Here is a 12,759-nt window from a genome sequence, read left to right as displayed (position 1 = left end):
ACGAGTAATGAAACAATATGTGGCGCCCCGATGTATAATCCGCCTTTGGTCGGGGTGTTACACTTTTGTTAGTCGGATACACGATCCGGCTTAAGACCTTTAGTCTTATTTACCTCGATGAACCTTTAGTTCATAATTTCTTTTACTTTAAAACCTTTAGTTAAAAAGTAATGTTTATAAACCTTTAGGGCGCGTTCGTTTCACGGAATGGATTGGAATTGGAATTTGCATAGGATTTGAAATTTGAAGGAATTGGATTTGGAATCTGAACATTCCAATAGGAATTGGAATTGGGGGGGGGGGGGAATTGAAATCCAAATACATTCTTAATGTGTTCGTTTGACAATTGAATAGACATCAAGTTTTTTTTTTTTTTTTTTTTTTTTTTTTTACAATGACACCGGCGAAAACATTTTAGCTTTTTTAGATTTTTTGTTTTTTATTTATATTTTGCGTTATGATTTTTTTATATATATTTTTTTGAGTTTTTTTTATGGGTTTTCTATTAAGAATAAAAACCCCTCAAAAAATATTCAAAAATATTAATAAAAAAATCATAACTCAAAATATAAATTAAAAACAAAAAATCTAAAAAAACTAAAATGTTTTGTTCGTTGTCCTCGTTAAAAAAAACTCGAGATAAGATTCAATGAATTTCCTTGAATTTCTTCACATTTTGAAAGGATTTGAAATCCCTATATTTAAAGGAATTTGAAGGATTTGAATTCCAATTCCAATTCCAATTCTTTGAACCGAACACACCACAATGGAATTAAGATTTCAATTCCAACGAAACGAACACGTCATGTCATGGGATTTTAATTCTAATTCCTTTGAATTCCCACGAATTCCGTGAAACGAACACGCCCTTAGTTTATTCATAAAACCCTACGTTTCTTCTTCTATAAGAAACGTATTTCTTTTCTTTATTATTTAAGTATACTCATTATACTTAAATAATATATTTTATAACAAAAAATAATTATACACACACACATATATATATATATATACTCAAATATATATTTCACTTTTCTTTTCTTTGTTTATATTTTTCTTTGTTTATCGAGGTATCGAGTATAACCTCGACTTGGGGTATTAAGCCTTGATAATATTTTATTATTATTTATTCGGGCATTATGCCTACCTTTCTTGGCTCAATAAACCCTACACACTCGGGCAACACTTCGACACCTTTTTTTTATCAACACATGCTTGATCAACCCTTTGATTGGACACACGAATCGAACACCAACATGGCACGTACTTCGAAACGTTAGTCGGAACGTTGAGACGACACTACTTTCTTGGTTGGAATGTTGTCGGGGAGTGGCACGGATATCAAGGTAATAGGTACGGAAAATGAGGAAGCGGGCACGCAAAACGAGGTAGATCGAGGGCACGCTTTTCGAGGTATAGAGAGAAGTTAGAGAGAGAGAGTAATGTGTGTGATTTGAGGTGTGGGTTGTGAGAACCCGTGCCTCCTATTTATAGCCAAAATTAGCCTGTCGCGTACCGCGACATAGGCTTGGACAGTCACCCACTAGACCTGCCACGTGGTGACACGTGGCAGGCGTTGCGCCACGTGGCGGCAGACGGTGCCACCGTGTGCCACGTGGCACACGTGTCAGACACCCCATCGCGATACGCGATGGGGTCCCTTCTGATCCATCGTGTATCGCGATGGGTCAGGAAAACAGAATTTACAATTTAGACCCTGGAGTTTGGAATTTGGCAAATTTGTTCCCTTGACTTTTGAAACTTGACATTTTTGGGTCGAAATTTTCCGTGATGTTACAATCGTGTCGTGTCTGACATGTTATGACAACACTACCTAGTATTCGCTAGCAACTTACGAGTTAAACAAACCGCCGAACTAGACTAAATTCAAAGAAACCCTAATGGGTTGGTTTTAAACATGTTTTCCTCAATCTGATTGGTTTTAAAATCGGTTTGACAGATCTTAAGGGGAACCGGTCCTAAAACTGACGGTTTGGGTCAGTTTGGAAACCGATTTTAAACCCAAACCGGTTATGTTCGGTTTGCCAAAAACCGTTCCTAAACTGGTTTCTTTGTACACCTCTACTCATACTTGGGCAGAGGCCCTTTATTAGAAAACACAAAAACACTAAACCCAAACTTAACTGGCCCAACGCATGTGGCACTGTCCGATCCACAAACACCACGCCAAAACCCAAACTCAAAGCCGAAAATAAAAGTATTATATTATTTTAATTCTAATAATAATAATAATAATAATAATAATCTATACTATATATAATATACCAAACAAGGGTAAATTAAGACACCCATTTTTAAGTAATTTACAATTTTTATTGCTTAAGGTGCATCTTACATAGCATCCAAGACAAGGACATACTTGTCAATTAAAAAATATGTCTTAAAATAGTTACAATATTGCCCCCTCAACTTTACTCAACATTTGTAAATTTAAAAAAATAATTACTACTTTGAACCTTTATCTTTACCCATATTTCCTTTTAATTTTAAATGTAAATAACTTCCCACCAACGATTTGCCAACGGCCATAAGTTTTTCACACGTTAATATTTTTTATAAAAAATTGCATCATAAAAATGAGTATTTTATTGTCTTTAATTTGGGTATGATATTGCTATAACTTTTCAAATAAATTTTTTTTAACATATTACGTATGGATGTTCACAATTCGGTTTTTAAAGGTTTTCCAAGTAATATCGTGAGCCAAACCGTTGGTTCGATTTTTTGTTATTGAGAACCGAAACTAAACCTTTGAAACTTTAAACTAAATCGTTACTAATGGTTTGATTACACACATTGAGCTTCAATAATAAGTCGACCTTCTGGTCTGGTTTTATATGACCAATTTTTTGTATAAACCGTAAAACAAACGTTTGCTATTGTTTAAACATTCGGAAACCGGCTGACCAAAGGTGATGATTGGTTCAAACGTTGTTCGTTAATTGTTACATGATTACTATGATTTTCGTTACCCGCCGCATCGCGCGGGCACCCGTCTAGTAATAATAATAATAATAATAAATTATTAAAAATCAGATTAATAGAAAAAGAATAATATAATTCATAAATTGAAAATATACTATTATCTTCCAGTTTCCTCTGAATCAAATCGAAGAACCCTAATTTTTCTTTTCACTCCAATTCATTCCCAATTTGAATCCTTTCTTTACTAAAATTAACATAACATGTCGAATCCACCGACTGCTTCAACTTCTTCATCATCATCCCAATTCACATACTCCAACACCAACGGCTCCTATTTCCCCATGCCATTCCACCTTCAACAATCTCAAACCTATCCTTCCGCAGCTCCTCCGCCGCCACCTCCGGTGGTTCAGTACCCTGCTCCGCCACCAGTCTACCCTCCTGCTCCCTCTAGTTCCGTACCCGGAGTCTACTTTCCTCAGTTCCAACAGGTACTTGGTTTCTCAACATCCCAATTAATTATTTATTAAATGTTTATGCATTGTTTTGTAACATGAGGAATAGTTTATTTGCTCCGAAACATTTATTTAGAGTAGATGTAATTATGTAAATGCCAGGGCCGTCACTGAGAATCGTTAAAGAGAAAAGAATTTTGGGTTTTAAGTAAAAAGTTTTTTTTTTTTTTTAAATTTATTTTGGGTTTAAACAATTATATTCATGATGGGTTTATCGGGATATGATTTGAGTTGTGCAAATTTTATTTATATTTTTAATAAAAATGGGCTTAAATGAGTTGGGTAATTGGGTTTAAACATTAAGAATACATAAGTTTTAAAAGTTTCGGGCCTACCGAGTTGATTGAGCAGGGAGGGGTTACCCCTCTCTTCTCAAAGCTGGTAGTGGTAAATGCAAAATGTTAAGGGGATAATCAGAGAGAATTGTGATTATTGGCCTTATATGTTGTAAAATAGTAGTACTTTAGGATAAAGCTTGTTAATTTGTTATTATTATTATTATCATTATTGTTATTGTTATTACTTTGGGTGATTTGACAAGTTGAAATTAAGAAAAAATGTTTGTTTTTTTGGGTTTGTTAATAGGCACAACAGTTATTTCAAAGGGATGCACAGACGATTACACCTGAAGCACTAGAAAGTGTGAAGGCTGCATTGGCTAGCAGTGAAGTGGAGCATAAAGCAGAGGTACGAAAGAAAGCGATACCGCGTAAAGCAGCTGGTTTAGCATGGGAGGATCCGACACTTGCTGAGTGGCCTGAAAGTATGGTTTTTTTTACATTACTACTTATTAGTTTAGGGCTATTTTTATACATAGCCAACTTTTGTAGAGCTGGAAAAAACCATCAAAGTTTCAATTTTTTTATTTGGTTTAAGGTACTCAATTAAATAAAAGTTTTCATTTAAGGTAATTTACTTCGTTTACTAGACAAATTGATGGCGCACCAATAACTTTAAGAATGTTCACTTTTGTGTTTGACGTTACATGTAAAAAGGGGCATCTTAGGTGATTTACCTTCTATCATATTTGAAATTTTGATGGTTTTTCCAGCTTTAAAGTTAGTTGGTTACCCAAGATAGCAGACTAAAGTTGCCCATTAGTTTATCTTTGTTATGTACTATGTGATCATGTGTAGTGTATTGTCTTTGTTGGAACACATATGCCTTACTGTGTGTTCCTACAATTTGGGCATGAGCACGACCAAAGGTTGTTCTCACAAAGAGATTGCTATCTTCCACTGAACACAATAACTTGTATTGAGATATTAGGCATATAGATGATGTATTATTACAAGAATTTGGAGTAGTATCCAAATTATACTCTTAAGAGTAGCTGTAGGGAGGTGCTTCTGTATTGCATATTGTATCTTAAAATTTTAATAAGTTACATGAATAGTTTTCTTTTTTCTAGAGTCATAGACATACTTATGTATAGCTGGTTGTATGAGAAAATATAGCATCCATCTAAGTAAGGAAGCTTAACATTACCTTAGTGAATTTACTTGACGGCAGTTTGGTTGTTTTGTGGCATTGAGGGTTAACAATGAAGGTTGCTTGGTTACTTGTGCTCTATGTTGCAAGGATATGGATAGTGGATACATGGATACATGTGTGTGACACCATTATGCATAGATCATTGGTAGTTAATGATACAATAGTGCCTTTGTGTATGAGTTTGTGTGTGCATCCAAGCACGTCTATGTAAGGCCCCGAACCCGGTGGCCCTAATTTAGCGTCGGATTTACTCATAAACACAGTTCTTCAAATCAGAGTTTATTAAAACTTTTCGCGGAATATAAAACATCAATCATTTGTTACAAAACATTAAATCTTTTCTTTGATACCATAACACAAAACTTTATATTTAAAACATCTTTACTTCTTTCTTCAGATGCCAGCCGTTCAATCCATGCCGTGTGTCATCCTCATGCTAACTCTATAATCAGCTCACCTGCGTGCATACTAAAAGTCAGCTACGCTGAGTGAGTTCTAGTTAATCGAACGCCATACAATACATACACATACATACATATCCGTAGATACATATCCATACTTCACTAGTTACCCTTCTGTTCTACATACATACTTGCTACCATACATACATACATATCTACAATCACTAACCTCAGTCTACCGAGAGTACGTTCACAGTTCACCGTCTATACCTGTACTCAAGGTCGTGAACACGTACAAGGTTCGCAGTCCTTACCTATGTTCACCATTTATGGTACGTACAAGGTTCGCGGTCCTTCCCTATACCATAATACATCCACAACACGTACAAGGTTCACAGTCCTTCCCTATGTTGCAACCTAATTCATAGCACGTACGAGGTTCGCAGTCCTCCCCTATGCTACAAAATCAGCACGTATAAGGTTCACAGTCCTTTCCTATGCTGACATACATCCACAACACGTACAAGGTTCGCAGTCCTTCCCTATGTTGCAACCTAATTCATAGCACGTACGAGGTTCGCAGTCCTCCCCTATGCTACAAATACAGCACGTATAAGGTTCACAGTCCTTTCCTATGCTGACATACATCCACAACACGTACAAGGTTCGCAGTCCTTCCCTATGTTGCAACCTAATTCATAGCACGTACGAGGTTCGCAGTCCTCCCCTATGCTACAAATACAGCACGTATAAGGTTCACAGTCCTTCCCTATGCTGACATACATCCACAACACGTACAAGGTTCGCAGTCCTTCCCTATGTTGCAACCTAATTCATAGCACGTACGAGGTTCGCAGTCCTCCCCTATGCTACAAATACAGCACGTATAAGGTTCACAGTCCTTCCCTATGCTGACATACATCCACAACACGTACAAGGTTCGCAGTCCTTCCCTATGTTGCAACCTAATTCATAGCACGTACGAGGTTCGCAGTCCTCCCCTATGCTACAAATACAGCACGTATAAGGTTCACAGTCATTTCCTATGCTGACATACATCCACAACACGTACAAGGTTCGCAGTCCTTCCCTATGTTGCAACCTAATTCATAGCACGTACGAGGTTCGCAGTCCTCCCCTATGCTACAAATACAGCACGTATAAGGTTCACAGTCCTTTCCTATGCTGACATACATCCACAACACGTACAAGGTTCGCAGTCCTTCCCTATGTTGCAACCTAATTCATAGCACGTACGAGGTTCGCAGTCCTCCCCTATGCTACAAATACAGCACGTATAAGGTTCACAGTCCTTTCCTATGCTGACATACATCCACAACACGTACAAGGTTCGCAGTCCTTCCCTATGTTGCAACCTAATTCATAGCACGTACGAGGTTCGCAGTCCTCCCCTATGCTACAAATACAGCACGTATAAGGTTCACAGTCCTTTCCTATGCTGACACCTATCTACATTACGTATAAGGTTCGCAGTCCTTATCTACGTTTACATATATCATCTACTTCACGTATAAGGCTCGCAGTCCTTAACTACGCCATCACCAGCCGAGTCTATGTCCGACATAAGCTAGAGGGATTTGCCATCCTAACTTACTATGTCGAACGTAGAACTCACATGCCATTCGTGTACCTAAATACACATACTTACATTATAACATAAGAACACTCTAGGCATTCTTTACCTCATTCATTTAACAACCATACCCCTTGTCGTTACGTGCAATATCCGAAGATCGTTCACGCCCCGACAAGTATTCATTTGAAATATTCATACATCTACGATATATAATATTCGTACCTTTATTTTTAACCTGACAGTACGCGCAATATCCGAAGATCGTTCGCGTACCGACAAACAATCATTCATATCTATCACACATATCACATATGACATACACTTATCACTTAGGATAAATGTATTAACAACACATCGAGTATGCACACAGCCCCGAAAACATAACAAGGAATGGGGCTAGAAACTCACCTGAACACGGTTACGTTCACCGTTAATCGTAATCCCTTTCTTCAGCTGTGCACGGCTGACTGTATAACAAGTACACGTATCAAACAACTATCACTACTCATATCATCTTTCCAGTCTTAACTACTACCCACAACGAACGGGGGTCCGGGGGCAGCGCCCCTGGCAGCGGGGTCTAGGGGCGGCAGCCCCTAGCAGGGTCCAAGGGGCAGAGCCCCTGGCTGGGGTCGAGCTGCCAGGTCAGCTTGGAAAAATTTTATTTACATTAACTGTCTTAACACATTTTTCATTAGGTTTTTAATTTATTTTCTAATCGAACTTGACTTTAGGCGAAGTTAACCTTAGGCGAACTTAGCTTTAGGCGAAGTTACCAGCTAGGCGAACTTAGCTTTACAGCGAAGTTGCCATCAGGCGAACTTGGCTTCAGGCGAAGTTGTCATCAGGCGAACTTGGCCTCAGGCGAAGTTACCAGTTAGGCGAACTTAACTTTACAGCGAAGTTGCCATCAGGCGAACTTAGCTTGCAGGCGAAGTTCATCAGGCGAACTTAGCTTGCAGGCGAAGTTCGTCACTTTGAAGGCGAAGTTGCCCAGATGAAGGCGAAGTTGCCCAGGCAGCCGCTGTTTTAGTTTCTGATCGGCATTTCGAGCGATTTTAACACCCTTGCTATGGTTCAATATCACCCACTACGCTACCCGACTATTTTTTTTGGTCGTTTATACACTAAAAAGCTTGGATCTTTAAACTTCAAAGATCAAGAATCATACCTTTTTGGGCTTGTTTGGATCTCCTTTAACTTGTTAACGCAACTAGTCGCCCTCTCTCACTCTCGGATCAGTCCGATTCTTCCCTTGGCTCGGCCCGGTTCCGGCGAAGTTAGTGTATGTGTGTGTGGAGTGTGCTTGGATAAAGATAGAATGAAGATATTTTGGGGTGTTAGGGTATTTATATCCCTGAGATCCCATGGACCTAAGGCCCATTCTCATTTAACCCATCCTAATTAATCCAAGTCCACAACCAACATCCATTACCCAACACTAGCCCGACCCATACCAACTCCTATTCTATTATTTATTTCCTGATAACCTGGGTAAACTTTCTCTCTATTATTAAGTAACATAATTAATATTACTTGGAAATTTCGGGATGTTACAGTCTAAACCTAGATCATTAAGAGAATCTGCTCTATGAGTCATGACCCAAGCAAAAATTTTGTAATATAAATACACATTAAAAACCAAGTGTCTAATGCTTTTATATACATTTTATTGTTTGAAAGAAATAGGAATAATGAACTCGTATAGATTTAGGAAACAAAAATAGACCTCGTTTGAGTATTACTAGTACTTGGGAGGGAAGCGAGTTGCTTTGCTGTTGAAACATAAAATTGTGTGATTGATCAATTTTCAGGCTCTACTGTGTTACCATAGCGACAAATTGTCAACATTGAACTAGTAACAATTACCTCACTTATTGTCTTTAAACCATACAGTGCCCAAAGTATTATAAAATATGACTTTTGAAGCTGTTTAAATCATGAAAGCATGATTTTTTAGCCCTTGAGATAAAGTTATCGTATACTAGCTGTTGTTGAACCATTGAAATTGGGAACTTGCATTATTTTTGCCAAATGGAGCATGTTCATACTTTATAGGAACTTGAGCACACCAAAACTCTTCATAGCTATTGAGAGGAGGATGGAATCTTGATTCAGAAAAACTTTATACCCGGGTTTTTCTGATCCTGCAAAATCAATCCTTGCTATCTTGAGATGGACCAAAAGCCATGGTAAATCACTCAAATAAGCAGAAAACACCCCTTAATTATTAGTGGATGCATGAGTGTCACAATCCTGATCACAGTGTAAAAATCAACCATGTCTAGTTCAATCATTCAAAGAAAATAATACCCAATAGATTGAAACCAAACAGTTGAAATTTTGAAAATATTCATTTTCTTGATAAGAAAACTATATTTTTTTCATCTGGCCATTTTACTTCTCTTAAAATTATCTAAACCATAAGAATAGTGCATGCATCTTTTTTGTATTTGCAATTATGATAGTCCGTAATGTTGATTGCTGTGTAGGCAATGGTGTAGAAAATAGTATAGAACTAGGTAGTTTAAAGTGGATGCATTAAGGAAAGTGTTAATAAACTTGCAGAACATGAAAAGTACGATAGGATGAAAGGAATTTACTCAGATAGCTAATATAAAATGCAGTCACACACACGAAAGACAATCAATACCGTATACATAGTGTATTGGGTGATCAGAGTCATCTGATTGTCATAAATATAGATGAACGACCAAGTTATCCCCTTGCTAGTTTTTTGCAAGTTATCCCACGAAAGACATTCATAGCTTTGAAGAAAGTACCCCCTTGCTAGTTTTTTGCATTTTTTATGGTTTATTTTTTATGTACTTTACTGATAGCAAAGGCTTCTTCTTCATTATTGTGGTGATCTTTTGCAGATGATTATCGTTTATTTTGTGGCGATCTTGGAAATGAAGTGAATGATGATGTTCTTTCAAAAGCTTTCACACGATTTCCTTCATTCAACATGGCTAAGGTCAGTTTTGTTTTACCGAGCATCATTATGTAGTATCTATGTTCCTTTAGTGATATATATATAAGTTTTCATGTATGTTTGACCACTAAATAGTAAACACCAACCAAAATATACAAAATAAATAATAGCAATAATTGATGCATTAGCGGATAGATTCATGTAAAACTAGAAAAGGAAAGATAAAAACAAAGAAATACTCAAAACTCAAAAGTGACTGATATACATGGTAAGGCAAAGGAAGCTCCTGAATCCTGAATTTGTTGACATGTCAATAGTTCCTTACGAATCAATTGAGTTGATATCTAAGAAACTAAGAAAATTATATGGTGGGGCCAGAGCTTGGCGATTTCAGCTTTTATTTACCTATGAACGGTTCGATTCGGGTTATGTTTTATCTTCAACCGGTCAAAAAGGTAAAATGAAATAACTTGTAAGAAAACATATCAAATTGGTCGAAAGCTAACTAAAGTATATATTGAATGTATAAAACCCTAAATCAAATTCTTCGATGTTAGATTATATTAAAAATACATGTAATATTTGCAATAATTTTTGACAAGCTAATCATTGAACATGATGATTATATTGATGGTGATTGTGCTAGGTTGTCCGTGATAAGCGAACTGGCAAGACTAAAGGATATGGATTTGTGAGCTTTTCCAACCCATCTGATCTTGCTGCTGCTCTCAAAGAAATGAATGGTAAGGTTCTTCTTCCTTCCATCCAAACATTTTGCGTAGTTTTTCATAATTTAATAAGAAGCATTTTACTATTGTAAAGTAAGATTGAAAATGTAATTAAAGAAGTAATTAGGGACAACCTATAATAGTATAATGTAAAGTAGGGCTGAGACGCGACACAAAAATGGTCATATTTTGGTTGCATACTCACATTCAACCCGTTTAATAAACAAGTCATGCTCGGGTTGACATGTTTAACCTGATCAATTTGGAAGGTTGGCTCGTGAACCCATTTAATCTATTTATTACAGCCTACCAACCTGTTTAACATGTTTACAACTTTATTACAGTCCTTCAACTCCTCAACCCATTTAGATAAATGGGTCATTAGATGTGTCCAGGTTAGATAGAGCTAATGTCTTTGACATAGATAACCCAAAATTTGACATGATTGTTTTAGATTAACTTAGTAAAATTTTATAGGCAAATATGTCGGGAATCGACCGATAAAACTACGCAAGAGCAACTGGAAAGAGAGGACAGATGTCGAGGCCTTGGAGAGACAAAAGGTAAACTTAATTTGTGTTTAATGTTGTTTTTGCTTCCTTTTGATGACCAAGTTTTTATGTACTATTTACTGCAGAAATATATCCAGAGAAAAACTAAACTGCCCAAGAAAAGTGTTTTGCACAAGTGAGGAGCAATATATGTTTTTACTGTGCTGACTTGTTCTATAAGCCTTTTGTATTGGATTAAAATTCATAGTACTTTTATGTTACTGATTTGTAAGAATTAAATCTTTTCTGCATATTATGCTACAAAGTTCTAGAATTCTTTTTTTTTTTATTATTATTTTGTTTTATCATGATAAATTTCATATTTCATATACTTTGAATTATTTAAGTTTTAAGAAATTTTGGAATTTAAAATCGTACTTTGACCTATTTGTCGGGATTAATTCCAATTCAAAAAGATGTTTACATGATAATCCTAACTTTGAATGTATGTTTCTCCAGTGATCCTGTGCCAATTGAAAAAATTTCCGCTAGTTTTCTATGACGTGGATAGCTTACGTGTCAAAAACATTTTAAATAGTCGATTATTGTTACTTGTCATCTATAACACCTCCTTGCCAGGTTTAAACTTTTTGTTAATTTATCTTTTGAATCGCTAAATATAAGTGAAAGTTTTCTAACTGTAAAATATGATTCCTGAATATAATATATACATAACTAAATATTCAAATAACAAAAAGAAACAAATAAGTTGTATTGGTTAAACTGCCGACTTGATTTTCAAGCCGGGAATCATTATTTGAAGGAAAATTGTTTTTTATTGGTCCCAATTATTTTATTTTTGCCGGCGCTGGTCCCAACTATCATTTTGGCTGGCAACGATCCCAACTTTCACATACGTTGAATCCACCGGTCCGCGACTAACAGAGTACTAACTCCGTTAAGTAAAATCTTATGTGTCGTCCTAATTGTCAAAATCAGATGACACGGGCATCATACGTGGACCGGTTGTGTATTATAACTAACGTTTTATACTTAAACATTATACAAACATAAATTCCCAAATTATACACCCTAAATCCCCAAATTCTCTCCAACTCAAGAACCCTAATTCCCTCTTCAGTCGATTGATGAAAATGTGGTTCGGTTAAAGCTGCAAGGAGCTTGTGGTTCGGTTAAGGCTGCAAGGAGCTTGTGGTTCATGTCCAAGTGCTGTAACCACCATGAAACTGGGAATTGAACGACGTTTAATGGAAAAGATTCCTGAAATTGTTGCTGTTGAACCAATACCGGATGAAGAAACTGGCCTTGAACTGAATGAAGAAAACATAGAGAAGGTATAATACACACTGAACATCTGATTTCGATAATTGAAGTCATGATAATCAATTTTTAATGCACATGTATGCAAGCATGCAGCGTTTTCTTTACCATTTGTTTAAATATTTTAGGTTCTTGAAGAAATAAGACCATATCTTGTTGGGGCAGCAGGTGGAACACTAGAATTTGTGTCGATAGAAGAGCCAATTGTGATAGAATTTGGGGATTTAGGGTTATATTATTTGGGAATTTCTGTTTGTATAATGTTTAAGTATAAAACGTTGGTTATAATACACAACCGGTCCACGTAGGAT

General features: G+C 36.5%; 1 protein-coding gene across 2 annotated transcripts; it reads left to right on the top strand.

The window, feature by feature from the left end:
• The first annotated feature begins 3,111 nt into the window (after window positions 1-3,111).
• On the top strand, window positions 3,112-11,445 carry LOC143554524 (uncharacterized). Of its 2 annotated transcripts, none has more exons than XM_077044257.1 (6): window positions 3,112-3,437; window positions 4,047-4,224; window positions 9,833-9,930; window positions 10,535-10,631; window positions 11,094-11,179; window positions 11,254-11,445. In XM_077044257.1, the coding sequence occupies exons 1-6, from the start codon at window positions 3,207-3,209 to the stop codon at window positions 11,305-11,307; spliced, it is 744 nt and encodes a 247-aa protein (XP_076900372.1). In that variant the 5' UTR covers window positions 3,112-3,206; the 3' UTR covers window positions 11,308-11,445. The 2 variants fall into 2 exon arrangements, with proteins under 2 accessions (XP_076900372.1, XP_076900378.1); XM_077044263.1 differs by lacking the exon at window positions 11,254-11,445 and adding an exon at window positions 10,961-11,011.
• The last annotated feature ends 1,314 nt before the right edge of the window (window positions 11,446-12,759 follow it).

The sequence above is a fragment of the Bidens hawaiensis genome, unplaced genomic scaffold (genome assembly GCF_021521415.1).
Source record: "Bidens hawaiensis isolate Kalapana, Puna unplaced genomic scaffold, B.hawaiensis_p1.1 tig00001032_1, whole genome shotgun sequence".
Lineage (NCBI taxonomy): Eukaryota > Viridiplantae > Streptophyta > Magnoliopsida > Asterales > Asteraceae > Bidens > Bidens hawaiensis.
This window is presented reverse-complemented; position numbering and strand designations above follow the sequence as displayed.